This window comes from Propithecus coquereli, unplaced genomic scaffold (assembly GCF_000956105.1).
Source record: "Propithecus coquereli isolate 6110/MARCELLA unplaced genomic scaffold, Pcoq_1.0 Scaffold193, whole genome shotgun sequence".
NCBI classification, from domain to species: domain Eukaryota; kingdom Metazoa; phylum Chordata; class Mammalia; order Primates; family Indriidae; genus Propithecus; species Propithecus coquereli.
The window spans coordinates 2,539,620-2,557,428 of NW_012144190.1; the positions used below are offsets into that span (position 1 = coordinate 2,539,620).

The window sequence follows — 17,809 nt, forward strand, 5'->3', positions numbered from 1 at the left end:
GGGCCTGGCTCTACGGCGGGCCGGGCAGCGGCTCTGGGCCCAGCGACTGGGGCACTGCCACACGTACTGGGCCGTGGGCGAGGAGCTGCTCCCCAGCAGCGGGCATGGGCCTGATGGTGAGGTCCCGAAGGACAAGGAAGGAGGCGTGTTCGACCTGGGGCCCTTCGTGGCAGGTGAGTGAGGCAGGGGCTTAGTTCTGCTGAGTGGAAAGCAGCAGGGCACGGGGGTTAAGAACTCCGGGCTCCGGCGGTTTGGGATTGAATTCAGACCTGTGCTCTGCTTGCTGTATAACCTGGGACAAGGGACTTGCCCGCTTCGGACCTGTCGAGTCTAAGCACAGTCTCCTCTCTCTACTGCCTGCCAGAGCTGGTGTGAGGCACAGGGCCCAGTACAGACAAGGTGCTCAGGGAATCAGCTGCCACCATCACCGTCATTGTGGTTAATTATGGGGGACAAACTAGCAAGAAAGACCAGTCTCTTAGGGTTCCACCGTCCGATAGAACTTTGCAGTGATGGAAATGATTTGTATTTGCATTGTCCCATACGGAAGCCACTAGCCACACGTGGGTGTTGAGTACTCAGGTGAGGGCAACCAAGAAGGTGAGTTTTTCATTTTATTCATTTGACTTACAATTTAAATTGAAATATCCACGTGTGGCTAAAGGCTACGTATTGGACAGCACAGCCTGAGAGGGCTGAAGAGCAGTGAACAGCAGCCACCTTCTCTTCCAGAGCCACTGAGCATCCCAAGGGGGGACTCCCCTCCCCTGGGCCTGTCCCATGCTGAGGGCCGAGGCTCTGGGGTAGGGGTGGGGGCAATCTTCCAGCCCCACTCTGGAGGGAGGAGGAACACAAACAGAACCACAGGGACAGTCCCCAAATAGGCAGCCCCCTGGTCGCTGTGGCAGAGGCCTTAGGTAAGGGGAGATGGCAGGGCTATTACTCAGGTTTGGGGTCAGGGATGGATAGAGGGTCTCTTTCCTATCTCTGACTAAGCTCCTGGGCCCCCAGATCTGATTACCTTCATCGAAGGAGGCAGATGCTCACCACGCTACACCCTCTGGTTCTGCATCGGAGAGCCATGGCCCCAGGACCAGCCATGGACCAAGAAGCTCGTGATGGTTAAGGTGCCTGTGGCCCTGGGTCCCTGGGGCTGACAGGTGGTCTTACAAAGAGAAGAGTTTGCTTCCAGAAACTACAACTCCCAGAAGCCCCTAAAGTGTCTCTGCAATTACCAGTTCCTTATCCCCAGGAGCTTCTGGGTGTCCTTCCCATGGCCCCACCCCCAAAGCCTGTTTTGAACTGTCTAAACCACGTGGAAGTTGGTGGACTACAAGTCCTAGCTGCCTCTGTGAGGAAAGATGGCTCTAGGAGTCCAGATCACAAGCTGCTCAGCCCTAACTTCTAGGAACCCTTCCTGCACCCTTGGTCCTAGGAACTCTCTCTGGCCTCCTGCCTTTGAGAATAGAGGGAAAACTACAACTCCCAGCAGCCCTTGGCCCACCCTGGGTTACAGCAGGGGTTGCTGGAAGTTGTAGTCTTCTCAGCCCCTCCCCCTCCCCTCCATGGTGGACAGTCCTTGGGTGTTTTCCCTGACTTGTGTTCCCCTCCCCCTGCAGGTGGTTCCCACGTGCCTCAGGGCTCTGTTAGACATGGCCCGGTCAGGGGGCGCCTCCTCACTGGAGAACACTGTGGACCTGCACATTTCCAACAGCCACCCACTCTCCCTCACCTCCGACCAGTGCAAGGCCTACCTACAGGACCTGGTCGAGGACATGGATTTCTAGATCCCTGGGGCAGCCTGAGCCCTTGATCCTCACGGGTGCAGGCCCCTAACACTCATCCTTGACCAATAAACTGGTTCCTACTGTGATCACCACTTGTATGTGTCTGGTATTGGGTGTCCCTGGGCCAAGCCTGACCTAAGCTGGCCTAAGCTGGTTGTTACTCCTGCTTGAGGGGTATCAGTTTACCCATCTGTGCAGCTACCCACAACTCAGGTGGCCAATGCAAGAGGACCAGATGCTGGGGGCAGGGGGGTGTTCCTTACTCTTCCCAGGGACCTGGTGAGGAGGTAACAGTCACCCCCATTTTACAGACCAAGACACTGAAGTACAAAGGTCACAAAGTGGGAAACCTGGAGACCTGTCAGAATCTGGGTCTGGCTCCAGCACTGTCACTCTGAGTGCAGCCCCGAGGCTGAATCCAGAGCCCCTGCCTTGCCTATAAACAGTGTGGGTGAATGTCCCTTCTCCTGCCCAGGCCTTGGGCTCCCCCTGTCCCCTCTGTAGGGGCCCACCTCTAGAGCCCAGGAAACCTGCCTGCCCCAGTAACCCTGGGCACTGCCACCTCTTACTGGGCTTCAGTTCTTTTTTTTTTATTTTTTGTTTTTTTGTTTGAATATTTTTCTTTGTTTTTTTTCATCATGGGCCTCAGTTCTGAGTGATGGGACTGACTCACTCTGCAGCCCTTGCTGCTTTGTGCCTCAGTTTCCCTCTCAGGAAAGCGGATTGGATCACCCCAGCCTCAGAGGGCTGCTGAAAATTGAATCCAGCTCAATGGGGACAAAGACCTGCTTCTGGGAGCAATTCTAAGGTAGTCAAATAGCAGCCAGGTGCCCTGAGCTTGGAACACACTGAGCAGGTGGGACCTGGGACCCTGACATCCCTGTCACCACCACTTTATCCACTTTATCCGTCAGCAACACCAGGTATTGCTCCAGGTGCTCCACCTGCCTGTGTCTTGTTTAATCCTCACAACACCCACTTTTCAGATAAGGAAACCGAGGCCCAGAGAGGGCAATGCCGTCACCCCAAGTCACAGTCTGGTCCCCTGCTTCCCACCCTCAGGTATCGGCCAGGCCTCCTGGGTGTCCTTCCCCAGCCCTTCCCCAGACTTGCTTCTGAAAGAAAGGGCGAAAATCCTGGGGCTTGGGGGTAACATTTCATGAAATCTTTAATGAAATTGGGCGGAGGGGCACGAACAGAAGGGAGGGCCGATGGGGCCAGGCTCGGGGGCAGGGGAGATGGCACGGGGCTGGGCGGGGCAGGGGGCTCTCCTCTTCCCCGCAGCAACTCTCCCCCGGTCATCCCACTGACGGGGGAGGGAAGTGGGGAGGTGGAGCCATAAATATGTCCAGAATTTCAAAGAGGTGACGGGGGAAGGGGTGGCCAGGGCTCTCAGAGAGGGGGCAGGGGCAGGCCGGGGCCACCCTTGTCAGGGGGCCCCGGCTCCTTGGGCGGCCGCGGGGGCCCCGGAGGGTCTCCCGGCTTGCGGCCGTGCTTGCGGAAGTAGCGGTAGCGCTGGACGTAGGCCCGCACCAGGTTGCTCACCTTCACCGGGTTGATCTCCCCGCTTTTGCTGTGGCAGATCTGGGGGCAGCGGGCAGCTGGAGTTACTGCCAGCCTCCTGGGCTCCCCCCCAGACTGCTGAGCACAGCCTGGGACTGGGATACAAGCCACTCCCCCAACACCCAGGCCAACCTCCACCTGTGCCCCTTAATGACAGGCCAGCAGAAGACATCCAGGTAGCCCTGAAGAAATCCTGTCACCCTCCTCGCCTCCCAGACTGACCCTGCGTCCCTGTCTCCACCATCTGCGAACATCTGTCTGCCCACCTCTGTATCTGCCCCCGTCTCTGCCCGCTCTGTGCCCACCTTGTGGACGGCCTTCCTCAGGATGTCCTTGTACTCCTCCTTGGTGATGTCCTTTTTCTGGTAGTACGGCTTGATGGCCAGCTTCACCTCCTCCACCGCCCGCTCCTGCGTGTGCAGCTTCTTCAGATACTGGTGGGGTTGTGACGGGGGGGAAGAAGGGACAGCAAGGGCCAGATGAGTGCCTATGGAACCTCTTGCCTCCGCTTACCCACCTGTGCCTGTCAACGTAGCCTCTTTGGCCATCCGCCTGCTCCAGCAGGTGGAAGTCCTGCTTAGGGTCTGCCCTGTACTCCCTTGCCACAGTCACCTGGGACCACAGGCCAGGCTTGGGCCTCTGAATGTCAGTGAGCATCTCCTCTAGGCTGGACTGGCCATGACCAGGACATGTGTGCCCTGCCCTCGCAAAGTTCACGGTCTGGTGGGAAGACAGAAATTAGCCAGGCGATTCGGACTGCTTTTGGTCAGACGCTACAGGCTTATTTTGACTGCAGCAGGAAAATCTCCCCAGGCTCTGCGGTGGTGAGTGGTAGACCCAGTTTAGGTTTTTAAACGCTGCTCTGGCTGCTGAGTGGAAGCTGAGCTCTAGGACACACGTGCGTTGGAATCCTGGCCTGCCACTCCACGGCTGTGACACCTTGGATGAGCAGCCGAACCTCTTCATGGGCTCATTTGTAAAATGGGGACAGTACCTGTGGGGAGGACTAAAGCAACCCACATGGAGGACACAGCTCGGCCTGGGCACAGAGCAAGGACTCAGTCTAGAGGAGCTGTCACTGTTCTGAGACTGATGGCTATGGGGACAAAAAGGAGACAGCCCAGGGAGCAGGACAGAAAGCCTCCTAGGAAAGGCTGTGGCCAGGAAGCTGGGAGACCCCACAGCCTGCAGGGCTGGGCGGCTGCAGCCCCACCTCAGAGGCAAAAGCAGACAGGCAGGAAATCTCTAGCAGGAGAGCCAGCTGGGACCAGAGAACAGGCCCTCTGCAGGCACAAGGGACAGTCACTCTGGGCACCACCCTTGGGGAGTTCCAGGCAACTGTTCCCTATGTCCCAGGGCCAAGAAAAGATGGCAGCAGGTAAACTGAGTCCTAGGAAGACCAGGGCACACAGGTGACGGCCTCCAGGAGCAACATCACAGCCGCCAGGATGAGAAAGTACACTGATGAGCCACTGAGCTGTCAGCACGACTCTACTGCCAGGAGAGCCACAGGCCCCCCTGGAGGAACCCCTCAGGCTTGCCTGGCACAAGGGGAAGGAGATTTCTAAAGAAAGGCGGCAAAAGAAAGGGCTGCTCCTTAGTACCCATCCCAGATGTGGCAACAGAGGACAAAGGACAGAAAACAGACCAGGGCAGCCTGACCGGCAAAGCAAGGGGCCCACTGCTGGTCGAAGGGTCCTCACCGTCCTGGTCTTACAGCACATGGTAGGTGCCACGGACAAGTGACGGGCTAAGCTGTGGCCCCACCTTCATGGCTTACACAGGGATTTTCATGGGGTTACCCGGCTTTCCCTCTGGCGTCACCCCCGAGGCACGTTCGGGCGGGCAACACCACTGGCTGGCTGTGGCTGTTGGCCCGTAACAAAACGCATCTAGACTTGACCAAGAGGAAAACAGCCCCCAAGGCCCAGGAGTAGGAGCCGGACAGATCAGTTTAATAAACAACCGTGTGTGTATCTGCCGGCATCCACTCTTCCTCTCTTCGTCTAGGAAGTGCTTCTCGACTTTTCTTTTGAAAACCTGCCCCCACTTACACAAAGAGAGAAGGAGAAAGCAATGAGTAGTCAAGGGGCAGAGAGTAGTGGGGCGGGGCGCACGTATGCGCACGAGCATGATTTTCCTTTTTTTTTTTTTTTAAGAGACAGGGTCTCACTATGTTGCCCAGGCTGGAGTGCAGCGGCTATTCACCGGCGAGATTCTAGCTCACTATAGCCGTAAACTCCTGGCCTCAAGTGATCCTCCTGCCTCGGACTCCCAAAGTGCTGGGATTACAGGCGTGAGCCATCGCGCCTGGCCTGGTTTTCCTTTAAACCTGCCCAGCACCCCTTCCCCATCCATCCATGCTAGTGGAAGTTCGGTTCCTTGCAATTTAATCACGTTTGTCTCTAAGTTCCCATCTGCCTGCCTCAGTCTCTGCCATTCTTGGGCCCTTGCGTCTCAGCATCTGTTCATGTTCTCTGAAAAACTGTCCCCATCAACCAGCTTCTCCCAAGGCTAGCTCACCTTGTCTGTGTCCCCACGTCCCTCGGAGCTGCTGCTGCCTTCTCTCTTGTCAGATGTGGCAGCGAGCCCGGTGGGGGTGGGAGGGGTAGAGCCGCAGCCCCCCAGGGGGAGGCTGCCAGGAAGCAGGTAGCTGGAGGGGCCGGGGGGCAGACCCAGAGAGGTGGGCATAGGAGCTGGGGTCACCCCCAAACTTGAGGGTGGCTTCCTGTGGCTGAGGATCTGTGGGAAGAAGGTGAGGGGGATGAGCAGAGGGAGGAGGAGGGGAAGAGGACACGTGCAGCCCTCTGTTCCCAGCCCGACTTCCCAGCACTCCCGGGGCAGCAGGTCCTCCTCTGGCTGGTGCCCTGCCCCGAGGCCTGCTGGAGTGCAGCTCCTCTCCTAACTGGGGCAACGGACCAAAGACGGGGCTGCGGGGACTCTTCTCCAGGGAGGCCCACCTGGTTGGTGGCCTGGATCAGCTCCTGGGCCTTTGCCCGGCTCGCCAGGTTGGCTTCTTCCATCTTGAAGAGAAGTGCAGTCACTGCAAGAAGAGGGAAGGTGACGACATGGAGATCAGGAGGAAGCGACAGGAGAGAAGATGGTGAACCTAGCCATGGGCTAACGTCTCCCACCCTGGGCCTCAGGACAGGCCACCAGGCCTCACACTCAGAACTGGGAAAAGAGGGCTTCGGCCAATGAAAGAACCATCCCACACCCCAAATGTTCTTGGCACTCAGGTGTGTGTGTGTGTGTTGGGGAGGTGGTGGCCAGGGTCACTCAGTGACGCGACGGTGGCAGGAGTGGGAGTCTATCTCCTGACCCCCTGGCCAGTCTCAGCCTCTCTGCCACCCTCTGCAGTCTGGTAGAGGCTACTGCCATCCCCTAAGTAACCTGCTCAAGCCATTCTTTCTGGTCCCCCTATGCTAGTCCGGCTTGAGGGGGACTCCAGAACGTAGCCTACCCCACCAGTCTATGCTGGTGGCCACCTGCTCCTGTCAACCCCGCTCTCTCCCATACACCCAGACACCTAGAAGCCTTCTGGACAGACCCCAACTGACCCTTCCAGCATGTGTCACTATATACCCACCCCTTCCCGGGCATGCCCACTGCTTGCGAGTGTGTACCCATCAATGTCCGCCCTGCCTGGTCTGCCCAGCACCCCTCCCCCAGGGGGACACTCACAGGCCAGGACGCCGCTGGTGGTGCAGTCCACACCAGCCGGCAGGTTCCAGGGCATGGGTGGGGGCAGTGTGGGCAGCTGGGAGACACGGGGAGCCGGCCCATCCTCCGTCCCCGAGTCGCCAGCTGTGGACCCCGCACTGGGGGCAGTGCTTGGGGCGGCTGCAGCCGTGCTGGTGGCTGTGGTGGTGGCAGGCTGCTGTTCTTCCTCCTCTTCTTCTTCCTCCTCTTCCTCCTCCTCCTCCTCCTCTGCCCCACCTCGGACCCCAGCCTCCTCAGTGGCCTCCTCAGGCAGGAAGGAGACTTCAGGTGTCTTACAGCTGCTGTCCACGGTCTGTGAGTCCGGGGTGAGCGCAGGAGGCGGAGGGGCCACCTTAGGGGGCGGGGTGCTAGGGACCTTGGCTGCCCGCTCCTCCCCGGACCAGGACATCTCCTCGGCCCCCTTGGCTCCCGCTGCTTGGCTGCAGCTATCTGCCTTGGACTTCTTCAGCGACACGGGGCCGCCACTGCCCCCACTGCTGGCTCCGCTACGGATCTTTTTTCTGGTCTTGGATGGCTTGGTCTTTCCCTTGGTCCCCTTGGCTTTCTTGGCCCCGGCCTTGGCTTTCACCTTGGTCTTTTTGGGCTTGGTGCTGCCAGGAGCTGCTTTGGCCACCTCGGCAGGAGCCCGCTCGTCAGGTTTGAGGAAAGGGGAACGGCTCTCACGGTCACGGCTGAATTTGACGCCGATGGAGCCCAGGCCGGCAGAGGCGGCATCCTTGGCCGGGGTGGTGCTGCTGACACCCTCTCGGATCAGCACCGCCACCTTGGACTGCAACTTCACCTTGCGGGAGGAACAAGAGGATGACGAGGACGAAGAACCTGAGCCACTGCTGACAGGTGGCTTTGGCGGGGGCCCTGAGGAAGGTGCCGACTCCTTGGGGGGCCGGGCCTTCTTGGACGACCTGTCCCTGTCCCTATCTCTGTCCCTGTCCCGATCCCTGTCCCCCACATCCAGCGCCTTCCGACGAGACCCCTTCTCCCTGGAAGAGGAAGAGGAGGAAGCAGCCCCAGAGCGGCGACGGTCCTTCTCGCTGCTCTTGCCACCCCGATCCTCGCCGCTTAGTCCCTCCGAATCGTACAGGACCTCCCGCTTGGGTGACGAGGTTGGGGCCGGAGAGGGTCCTCGGGGGTCGGTCTTGTCAAGCCGGCCCACCGTGATGGTCCTCTTGATGGCGAAGAGATCGTGGTCCGTGAGGTCCTGGATGGAGGGTGGCACGGCGCCCCGACGGCGGCTGTCACGCTCGCTGCCCAGGGAGGTGGAGCCGGACGGCTGCTGGGCCGGCAAGGGAGCTTTCTCGGCGCCGTCCCCAGACCGCTTCTCGCCCCGCGACCGCGACCGCTTCTTCTTCTTCTTGCTGCCGCCACCATCCCGGTGCTTGCCACGGTGCCGCTCGCGCCTTGAGGACGACGACGAGGAGGTGGCCGGAGGCGGAGAGGCTGAGCGCCGCCGCCGCCGCCGCTTCTCCCGGGACCGCGACCTGCGGCTGCCCCCGCGGCGGCGGTCGGTGCTGCGCGAGCGGCGGCGGGCGGAGCGGGACCGGGAGCGGCGGCGGGCGGACGACGAGGTGTGGGAGCCCGGCTTGCGGTCCCGCGAGCGGTGCTTCTTGGAGTCCCAGGGCAAGGCCGGAGCCGGCGGGGCGGGCTGGGTGCCCGACGAGGACGAGGCGGCCTCCTTGGCCTCGCCGCCGCCGCCGCTCCGCTTGCGCTCCCGCCTGGACTTCTTGCGGGTGGGCGGGCCCGCGGAGGCGGCAGCGGCGGCCGGGGCCGGGGCGGGCACCGGGGAAGGTGAGCGCTGGCGGTAACGCTCCCGCCGCTGGGTCAGGATCTTGCGGCGCAGGTCCAGGCCGCCCCAGCGCGTGTCTGCGGTGGGCGGCGCGGGGGCCGGCTCCCCGAGGTCCACCTGCAGGGCCCCTTCGCCATCCGACTCCGCGTGCAGAGAGAGGAAGTCGTCCCCCTCCGGGGCCCGGGGAGCGGGAGGTTGGGGCAGGGGCTGGGCTGCAGGGGTGGCTGAGGATGCGGGAGGAGGTCGAGGGGCCCGGCCGCTGGCCCGGAAGAGGGACAGCGCCACCCTGGGCTCCTCCTCCGGCTGGACGATCTCGCCCTCCTCAATCTCTGAGTCGGCAGGCGGCAGCAGGGGCGGCGGGAGAGCGGCTCCGCCAGCTGTCACCACCTCCACTGAGACCTTGCCTTCCCGACAGGCCTCCGCCTCTGGGCCCACCACAAAGACGCGTCGGCGGGTGGCTCCATCAGCCCGTGTGGAGTCCGCCTGGGGCGGTGTTCCCGGGGCTGGAGTTGGCTGTGGGGGCTGGGGGTCCGGGCGGGGGCTCTCGTCACCTGGGAAGTCCTGGCTCAGGCTGTTGTCATCGTAGATGCCCGCCAGGGTCTCGGAGATGCGGCTGATGCTCTGCGAGAGACCTTCCTCCTCTTCATCTTCCTCTTCCTCCTCCTCTTCCTCTTCCTCCTCCTCCTCATCCTCCTCTGGGGAGGGGGTCCCCGCTGATGAGCTGGGGTTGGAGCCAGTGGGCTCGAAGGGGTCGTACTTTTGCTCCGGAGCGGGTGGTGGGGAATAGGCCTCATCGGTGGGATGGAAGGGGTCATAGATGTCGAATCGGGGTGCAGGCGGGGCTGGGGGCGCTGGGGGTGGTGGGGGCGGAGGAGGGGAAGGCGAGGATGAAGAGGGAGAAGGGGAAGAGGAGGAGGATGCGGACGAGGGAGCAGGGGGTGGGGCAGGGCCCCCATCTCCTGTGCCCAAGGTGAGGTGGCGGGCACAGGTGGGTCGAGAAGAGTGAGACTGTGGAGAAACTGCGAAGGAACAGGGTGACAGAGAGACCCGGTCAAGGCACATGCCCTCGTCCCCAGCCCCCAGCTTGCTGCCTTCCCAACGGCGTCAGCACAGAAAGCTCCAGTGCTTTACGTGCGCTGACCTGTAGGATGCTCGCAACAACTACACACCACAGGGACTTCGCCCCTTGGGTCGCTAGCCGAAACTGGAACAGAAAGCTGCAGTACCCTCCCCAAGGGCACACAGAGAGCGGGGAGCAGTCGGGTGTAGACCTGGTCACTGGGGCCTCTGAGCCTGCACGCCCATACCCTGAACACAGCGCTGGCCCCACCCTGAGCAACAAGCTCTGGCCCTGAAGCCTAGGAACCACCTTGTCTGGTGACAGGGACGTTACCACAGAAGAAACAGGCTGGGACAGGAGAGCTGGCATTCAAACCCAAGTCCACCTCCAGAGCCGAAGCAGGCTCCGGCCTGCTGCGCCGGCTGCCAGTGTGAGGCTGAGGGGAAAAGCCCTGTCCAGCGCCAGAAAGTGGCGGAGCTAGGGCACTCCAACAGCCTGGTCCTCACCCCAAGCGCTTCACTCTGCGATGGGCCCTGACCCAAGGGGCTACTCGTGCTCCGGTCTCAGAGACACCACTGACCTACGGCATCGATGACAAGGGAGGGTCTGCCCCTTGCTACAGGCCAGACATGGTGCTTTGCGGTTACCTCATTTGCCCTTCCAAGACCCCAGGGCACTGCGCTAAGTGTCACAGTCTCGACGCCACACTTGCACAAGCAGAGACCGCTGACTCAGGCTGCACCACAGGCCAGGGGCTGGGCCAGGGCTCAGACACAGACCCTCAGCAAAGACACCAGCGCAGCTGAGTGAGGACAGCGCCAGGGAGGCAGAGGGCTTAAGAGGGCAGCTCCAGAGCCACCTCCTGATACAGCTGCCAGGTTCCAGACTTCACCAGCCATGCAACCACCTGACTCCACTGCCTCAGTTTCCTCATCTGTCAAACAGGAGTTTGTTCATTCATTCGACACGTTTTCATTGATCACCTATTTTGTGCCAAGCTGTCTGGGGAACTAAGAGTAGACAACAGTAAGGCAAACACACAAGAACCCCTGCCTTCAAGGAGCTCACATTCACGAGGGGAGAGACAGACACCGGCGAGTCAAGTGCACAGTCTGTCTACAGGCTTCCCAGGGCTCTAGAGGAAGATGACACAGAGAACGAGGATGACATTCGCTTCGGAGCAATGAGCGGAAGCTCAATGACCGCACAGAAGGAGCCAGGCTGCACCTGGTCCCGAGGCCCCGCGGAGCATAAGCTCTTCCTACCCTTGTCACTACCACCACCTTAAGCATAAAACAGTCTGCAGACTGGAGCTGTGTGCAAACAGGAGACCTCCACTTCTTTATATCATTTTTGTACAGGGCTAGGATTATGGGTGAGTTTTCTTTTTCCCATGTTCTTAATATTTTCTGAACGAAAGAGACAAAAAACCACCTGGAATAAGAAAATAAAATATAACCTTGGAGTCCCCCTAAAAACAACTAGTAAGTTCCAGATACATCCATCACTGCTGAGGCTCAGGGGCCACATCTTGCACACCACCTATTTTTGTAAATAAAGTTTTATTACAATGCTGCCCTGCCCATTTGTTTACTTAGCCACTACAGCTTCTGATTTTAAAAGAGATTAAAACACTTTTGTGGGCCCCTAAGAGTGTCATGGGCCCTAAGCATCAGGTCTCCTGTGCCTAATGGATAAGTCAACTCACAGCTGTTTAAAAAAAAAAAAAAGGAGTTCAAGACCAGCCTGAGCAGCAGAGCGAGACCCCACCTCTACAAAAAATAGAAAAATGAGCCAGGGGTGGTGGTGCGCGCCTCTAGTCCCAGCTACTTGAGAGGCTTAGCCCAGGTGACAGAGCGAGACCCTGTCTCAGAAAAAAAAAAAGGAACAAGGTAAGAAGTGACCTGGCAAAGAGGGGTGTTCAAGCCACAGTCTGCCACAGACCCGGTGCTCATGGCTGATGTAACGTTACACCTGAGCCGACCTCTCCACCTGCTCCCCCAAATAGACACGGACACCAAGAAGGAACGCCTCAACCCTGGTTCTCATTGGGGTGCAGGATCAGCAGCATGTGTTGTTAAAAATGCAAATGCCCAGGCTTCCCCCAGACCTGCAGAATCAGAAACCTGGGAGTGGGCCCAGTGATCTGCGTGTTAACGAGCCCTCCTGGCGATTCCCACACGCACTCGGATTTGGTCTAAACCACTCGTGGGCTCACCACCGCGTGCAGGGTTGGGAGCAGATGCTTCCTTGGGCACCGCACATCACAGAAAGCCAGACAGTCCGGCACAACAACTGGGCTGTGGACTCAGACACATCAGGGCTTGAGGCCTAGGCCCGCCACTAAGCAACTGGCTGCGCGACCCTGAGCAAGCGAACTCCCTCTTTCAGACTGTTTGCTCCTCTGGAAGATGGAGACGCTAAGAATGCCCCTCCTAGGGAGATGAACTCGTGACGCAGTGACACCAAGTGTCTCACACGTGCTAACTGTTCCTACGTGGTCCCCGTAGTATCGGTTTTTACTTTACATACATCTGCATGCATGTACAGCCTTTATCCCAGTCTAACATGAAAAAAAGTCACAGGTTTTGTCTGAATGACACGATCTTCACCACTAGCACTGTGAAAAACAGGTGACTCCACACAGCTCCGAGGCCACCTGCCCAGCTCCACCCTGGCCCCACATACCCGTCTTGCCTGTCCTCCAGGCCCTGAGACGGGGCAGCAGGCTAGGCACAGGCAGAGGGATGGGATCCCTGTCTCCAATTCGGACCTCGGCCACCAGCTCCAGCATGTCCTCGCTTCTGCAAGGCAGAAGGGGTGGGTGAGCCTCGGATGCTTCTAGCTCTCACGCCAGGGCCTCTCCCACTCCGTTGCTCAACTACTCACTCGCCAGGCCGCAGGTCCAGACGGCTGGGAACCCAGGTATCCGGGGGGTCCAGGACGCTCACCAGCCCCGCGAGGAAGCTGTCTGCGGCCATGTCCAACACCTGGAATAGGCCAGGAGGGGCTCCACACTGTCCCTGCTCGTGTGAGGACTGGCAAACCCCATTTCCCTGGTGCCTAACTCTCAGGAAACCAGATGACAGACCCACAAGAAACCTTAGGGATCCAACCAACTCCCTTATCCTGACTACCTTCCAGGCCCGGCTCTTAGACCCAGGGATCAGGCCCCCAGGCCCTTCCAGCACTGCCCTTGATGGGCTCCGCAGAGCCAGGAATCCGGGTTCCCCACCCCCCACCTCCCCCAGACTCAGAGATCCAGGCTCCAGTCACTTCCTCCCCAGACCTGTGAGTGTGGGTCCCCAGCGCTCTCTTCTTACTCACAGAAGCCGTGTCAGTCCCCCCTGATTCCTGGGAACGAGGCTCTGACCGTGGGCTCCGGCAGCGCCTCCAACAAAGGCCATGACATCGAGAACCATCTGGAGAGAGAGATTTGCGTGGGGGATCAGAGACAGGGGACTGGAGGCAGGGACCTTGTCGGGGAGAGGAAAGAGGAGGCTGATCTAGCTCTTCACGACAGAGCCGAGCTCCCGCCTGCTCCCCAGGCCTCTCTGCACAGCCTCCCAACTCAGACCTCGGGAGGACTTGCCAACACACTCTCCCACCCATCTGTTGTCTGCCCTCGGACACCTCAGCTTGGCATTTGAGCCTTGCTGGGTCCCCACAGACCTCTCTGGCCTCCCCCCACCTGTCCTCCCACCCCACTCACACCCTCCTGCACACCAGCCCCAACAAACCAGAGCGCGATCCCTCGGCACCGTACCCTGTGCTGCGGCCTGCTGCTGCCTGCCAGGCTGTCTTCTAATCTGACAGCTCTGAAACCCAGCTCACCTGTCACCCTCTGATGCGCCTGCCCCAACCTGTCTCCCTCCATGCTAGCTTAGGTGAGCCTCCTGCCCCCTCGCAGTGCTATGACTGGGTCTCCCCGCCACAGCAGCCATGGGGTCTGCTCCATCTTTGGCTCTCAGGGCCAGCACAAGGGTGGTGCCCGGGAGGCCTCAGAAAAGCTTATGTGAACGATACTACGATAAAGTATGCAGAGAAGGGGCAGGGGCTAGAAGGAACCAGAACCCATCATACCTTTATCATTCGGCAGATCCCCCTGCAGGGAGCCTCCCACAGCCTGCTGAATGGCCCGCTGGGGAAAGGGTGGGGGAGAACCGAGAGTCAAGGGTCTCATGCAAACGTTTTGTACCCTCTGCTCCTTGGGACACAAACATGCCAGACACCCCAACAATGAGACTCAAGTACTTCACAAAAGCCAAGAGTCCAGGCCCCAGGCCCCCCTACCCCCTCCAGCCCAGGAGCCAGGGCCCTGGAGTCTGGACGCCCAGCCCCTCCGTCCCTCTGCCCCAGGAGTCCAGCGGCCTCACCAGGATGAAGGCAGAAGGAGAAAGTGTGGGGTCTCTTTCCGGCGGACCATCACCCCGATCCTCGCCCGACTCCTCTGTCTTCCCTCGAGACTCATCTTCTTCCTCCATGGTCACCTGGTGGTCGAGGGGGCGAGAGTTTAGAGTGGGGGCCAAGGGTGGAAGCAAGGGATGGGCGTGAAGACCTCGAGGGCCCCAACACTGCCTCCCTCGGCATCCTCTTCAGCAGTCCTCCTCTCCTGCACCCCACCCCACCCACCCTGTGCCTGGGCAAGTATCAGGCCCAGCACAGGCACCAGAGGGACCAGAGCGACGCTCTTCCTTTTTCTGGATTTCAGCTGCTTCATCTGTCAGAGGGAGGCCTCCCCAGCCTCCAGTTTCAACATCTCACTCCCCAGTTCCCACCGCTTCCCCGCAGTTATCCAAACCTCAAGACCTTGTTCCCTGCCCTCACGGAATACAAACCCGACACTCAGATTTTTCTATGTTGCACTGTGATTTCAAAAAGTGTGTTCCGCAGTCCCAGAAACCCACCTTTCCCAAACTGAGGCGTGCACCAGTGTGCTGGTGGCTTCAGCACCATAACTCGAACACCACACGTGCCTCCTAGAGCACCAATTGTCCTTGATGGTGAGGATGCCACGGATATCATTTACAGACATAAGATGGAACCACGACAGAGTGGTCTACAAAGCAAGTATGCCATTTTCAAATGAAAACGCTAAGCTTCAGAAACACATGCTGTCCCCCAAACCCCATAAGGGGCATCTGCTCATCGCCTATCTGCCCAAAGCCTTTGCAATGTCATGAAAATTCTTAGATTTGATTGCCTAGTCAGGCAGTTGAAAGATCCTTTAAATGGGTGGATGTCTTGGTTAGGGCTTCAGAAAATATGAATATTTTAGCTGTAAGTTTCCCTGTGACTGTCAAATCTGTTACTCAGAAGACAATACCCAATCTGAAAATTCCTAGAAAGCTTCAAAATCCCTAACGCTGAACTCAGTGTGTTTATCTATAAATGGACAAAATAGTCGTATCTATCTCAGAGAACAGCTGTGAGCATTGAAAGACTGATTTCTGCCGTACACTTAGCGCACCCAAAGTGTTCAAAACAGAAGAACGGTAATTAAATCAATAGCCCTTAAGGCCCAGGTTTCGTCTACATGTCTCCTTCACTTCCCCTGCTGTGGAACTGCAAAGAAAAGACCTTGGCCCTATTCTTTGTCCCACCCCAGATTTTCAAGCCATGTTAAAGCTTCACGGTCGGGCGCGGTGGCTCACGCCTGTAATCCTAGCTCTCTGGGAGGCCGAGGCGGGCGGATTGTTTGAGCTCAGGAGTTCGAAACCAGCCTGAGCAAGAGCAAGACCCCCTCTCTACTAAAAATAGAAAGAAATTAATCGGACAGCTAAAAATATATAGAAAAAATTAGCCGGGCATGGTGGCACATGCCTGTAGTCCCAGCTACTTGGGAGGCTGAGGCAGAAGGATTGCTTGAGCCCAGGAGTTTGAGGTTGCTGTGAGCTAGGCTGACGCCATGGCACTCACTCTAGCGCGGGCAAAAGAGTGAGACTCTGTCTCAAAAAAAAAAAAAAAAAAAAGCTTCACATTGAGTCTCCCAGCTCATCCTAGTCCCTAACTTCCAAAGACACGCCCTGCCCTGATAAGTCTCTTACATCCCAGCCTCTTGCCAATACTCAATACCCTTGGCCTTGTGGATGGTTCCCAGCCCTGGCAGTGCTCTCCAGCACCTCCTGGGGAAAAAAAGTGCTACCTAGAACAGTGACTGTCACATACCAGAAGCTTAATCAACATCTGCTGAATACAGACTCAGAGACCCCCAAACCCTCTGCAGTGTACAAAGATGCGTGCTTGCTCATTTAGACATGCTCCAGGCTTTGCAGACACACCCTCAGTTCCTCAGAGCTTAAGAAGGCTCTGCAGATGCTGCTAAGCCCGTCTAGATCAGTGTTTCCCAGACTGCAGGGTCTGAGAGCCGTTTATTGCTTTACAAACAGCTTGAGCTTGTTATAAAAAGCAGATAGAACATAACAGAAAGTTCTTCACGGTACACCGCAAGTAGTAAGTGGAAATATCAATTCATGGGACTTGGGTACTAGTTAAATATGTATGTTGATCGGGACTGGGTCTCAATGAAAACTGTATTTCTTATTGCAGTTCAAGGTCGAAAGATTCTGAAAAGCACAGTACTGGATGAATCTAGATGACCCTACAGATTTTCCCAGACTAATGTGGACTAATTCTAACTCTTTCCATAGTCCCAGGGTAATGCAGAATTTTTAAACATTTTTCATTTGAATTACTTTCTGAAGGGCAAGTACATATGGGCTGGGCAAAATTTCCAATGCTCTCTTCCGTATTATTCTCCACACGTTTATCTGGCCTCAAAAGGCATTCGAATTTGCTCCAGGCATAGAGACTGCATTCTTGCAGTCATATCAAAGCCACCTAGACGGTTCCAGGTCCTTCCAACTGCCCCCAGCCTCCTGTCACCAATGTTAGACACTCCCCAGACCATGCCTCTCAGTACATCTCAGTATTTGGCTCCCTCCTTTAGTGGGCACATCCCACCCCTCTAGGTGGCTCTAAAAGACTTCCAGGCCTGAGAAATGGCCCCTAGACCTATGTAGACCAGCTGCATCCTCAGGCCAGCCCATGTAGACACTTCCCAGCCCTAACAGACATCCCCTAGGCGCTCTAGATGGCTCTGCAGATACTCTTCAGCTCTTGCAGACCTCCTTCACCCCTGGGACATATCTCAGGATCTCAAGATGGCCCCAGAACCCTCTAAGCAGACCCTAGTCTCCAGTCAACCCATAAAGACGATCTCCAGTCCCTACAGATACGATCCAGCCCATCTATATGACAGAAGCTCAGCCCAGGTCCTGTGGACGCCCCCAGTCTTCTCGGAGACGCCCCACGGACGCCCCCCGGAACCCAAAGATGCGTCCCAGGGCCCTGAGAAGGCCCCCCGCTCAGCGCCAGGTTACGCCGCCGCTGCCGGGCCCGAGACCACCCCGCTAAGCCCTCCGGGCCCCGTGGCGTGTGGAGAGGACCCCGGGACAACTAGCGACCCGACTCCGCCCCGCCCACCCAGATAGGCCCGAGCCCCGCGGCCCGGACCGCCGCCGCCATCTTACCCCGCCGCTCGGGCTGCGGCTCCGGCCCCGGCGCGGGGCGGGGCGGGCTGGGGCGGGGCTCGCGAGCAGAGGAGGAGAGAGGCGGAGCTAAAGCGCCGCCGAGCTTGCCGGGATTTCAAATACCGAGTACGGTGCCGCGAAGGCTGGCGGGAAGGCGGCTGGACTCGGTTTCCCAGAAGTCAACAGGGCACATGGGGCGGGTACGCGCGACGCACGCCGGGAGGCGTAGTCCACGCGCCACCTCTGTCGCGCGGGGACAGCAAAGGGTGAGAGGTGAAGTAGGCGGGGTTGCGGTACCCTGCGATGAGGTCCCACAGTACCCTGCGCTCTCGCGGAAAGGACTGGAAATCAGGAAGTGACG

General features: G+C 58.5%; 2 protein-coding genes across 3 annotated transcripts in view; one reads left to right on the forward strand and one right to left on the reverse strand.

The window, feature by feature from the left end:
* Positions 1-1,860, forward strand: part of IRF3 (interferon regulatory factor 3) — a 14,700-nt gene extending 12,840 nt beyond the window's left edge. Inside the window, exons 7-9 of the mRNA XM_012643169.1 lie at positions 96-173; positions 1,012-1,127; positions 1,620-1,860. Coding sequence (XP_012498623.1) covers positions 96-173; positions 1,012-1,127; positions 1,620-1,787 — 362 coding nt within the window. The 3' untranslated portion in view covers positions 1,788-1,860. The remainder of the gene's footprint in view (positions 1-95; positions 174-1,011; positions 1,128-1,619) is intronic.
* Positions 1,861-2,933: 1,073 nt separating this feature from the next.
* Positions 2,934-17,566, reverse strand: SCAF1 (SR-related CTD-associated factor 1). Of its 2 annotated transcripts, none has more exons than XM_012643167.1 (11): positions 17,449-17,566; positions 14,293-14,406; positions 14,000-14,057; positions 13,244-13,338; positions 12,806-12,906; positions 12,605-12,720; positions 7,035-9,875; positions 6,311-6,393; positions 5,874-6,092; positions 3,656-3,784; positions 2,934-3,371 (listed from the first exon to the last, which is right to left on the reverse strand). In XM_012643167.1, exons 2-11 carry the CDS (start codon positions 14,398-14,400, stop codon positions 3,180-3,182), a joined length of 3,942 nt encoding a protein of 1,313 aa, XP_012498621.1. In that variant the 5' UTR covers positions 14,401-14,406; positions 17,449-17,566; the 3' UTR covers positions 2,934-3,179. The 2 variants fall into 2 exon arrangements, with proteins under 2 accessions (XP_012498621.1, XP_012498622.1); XM_012643168.1 differs by lacking the exon at positions 17,449-17,566 and adding an exon at positions 14,824-14,837 and having other exon boundaries at positions 2,938-3,371.
* Between the last annotated feature and the right edge of the window lie 243 nt (positions 17,567-17,809).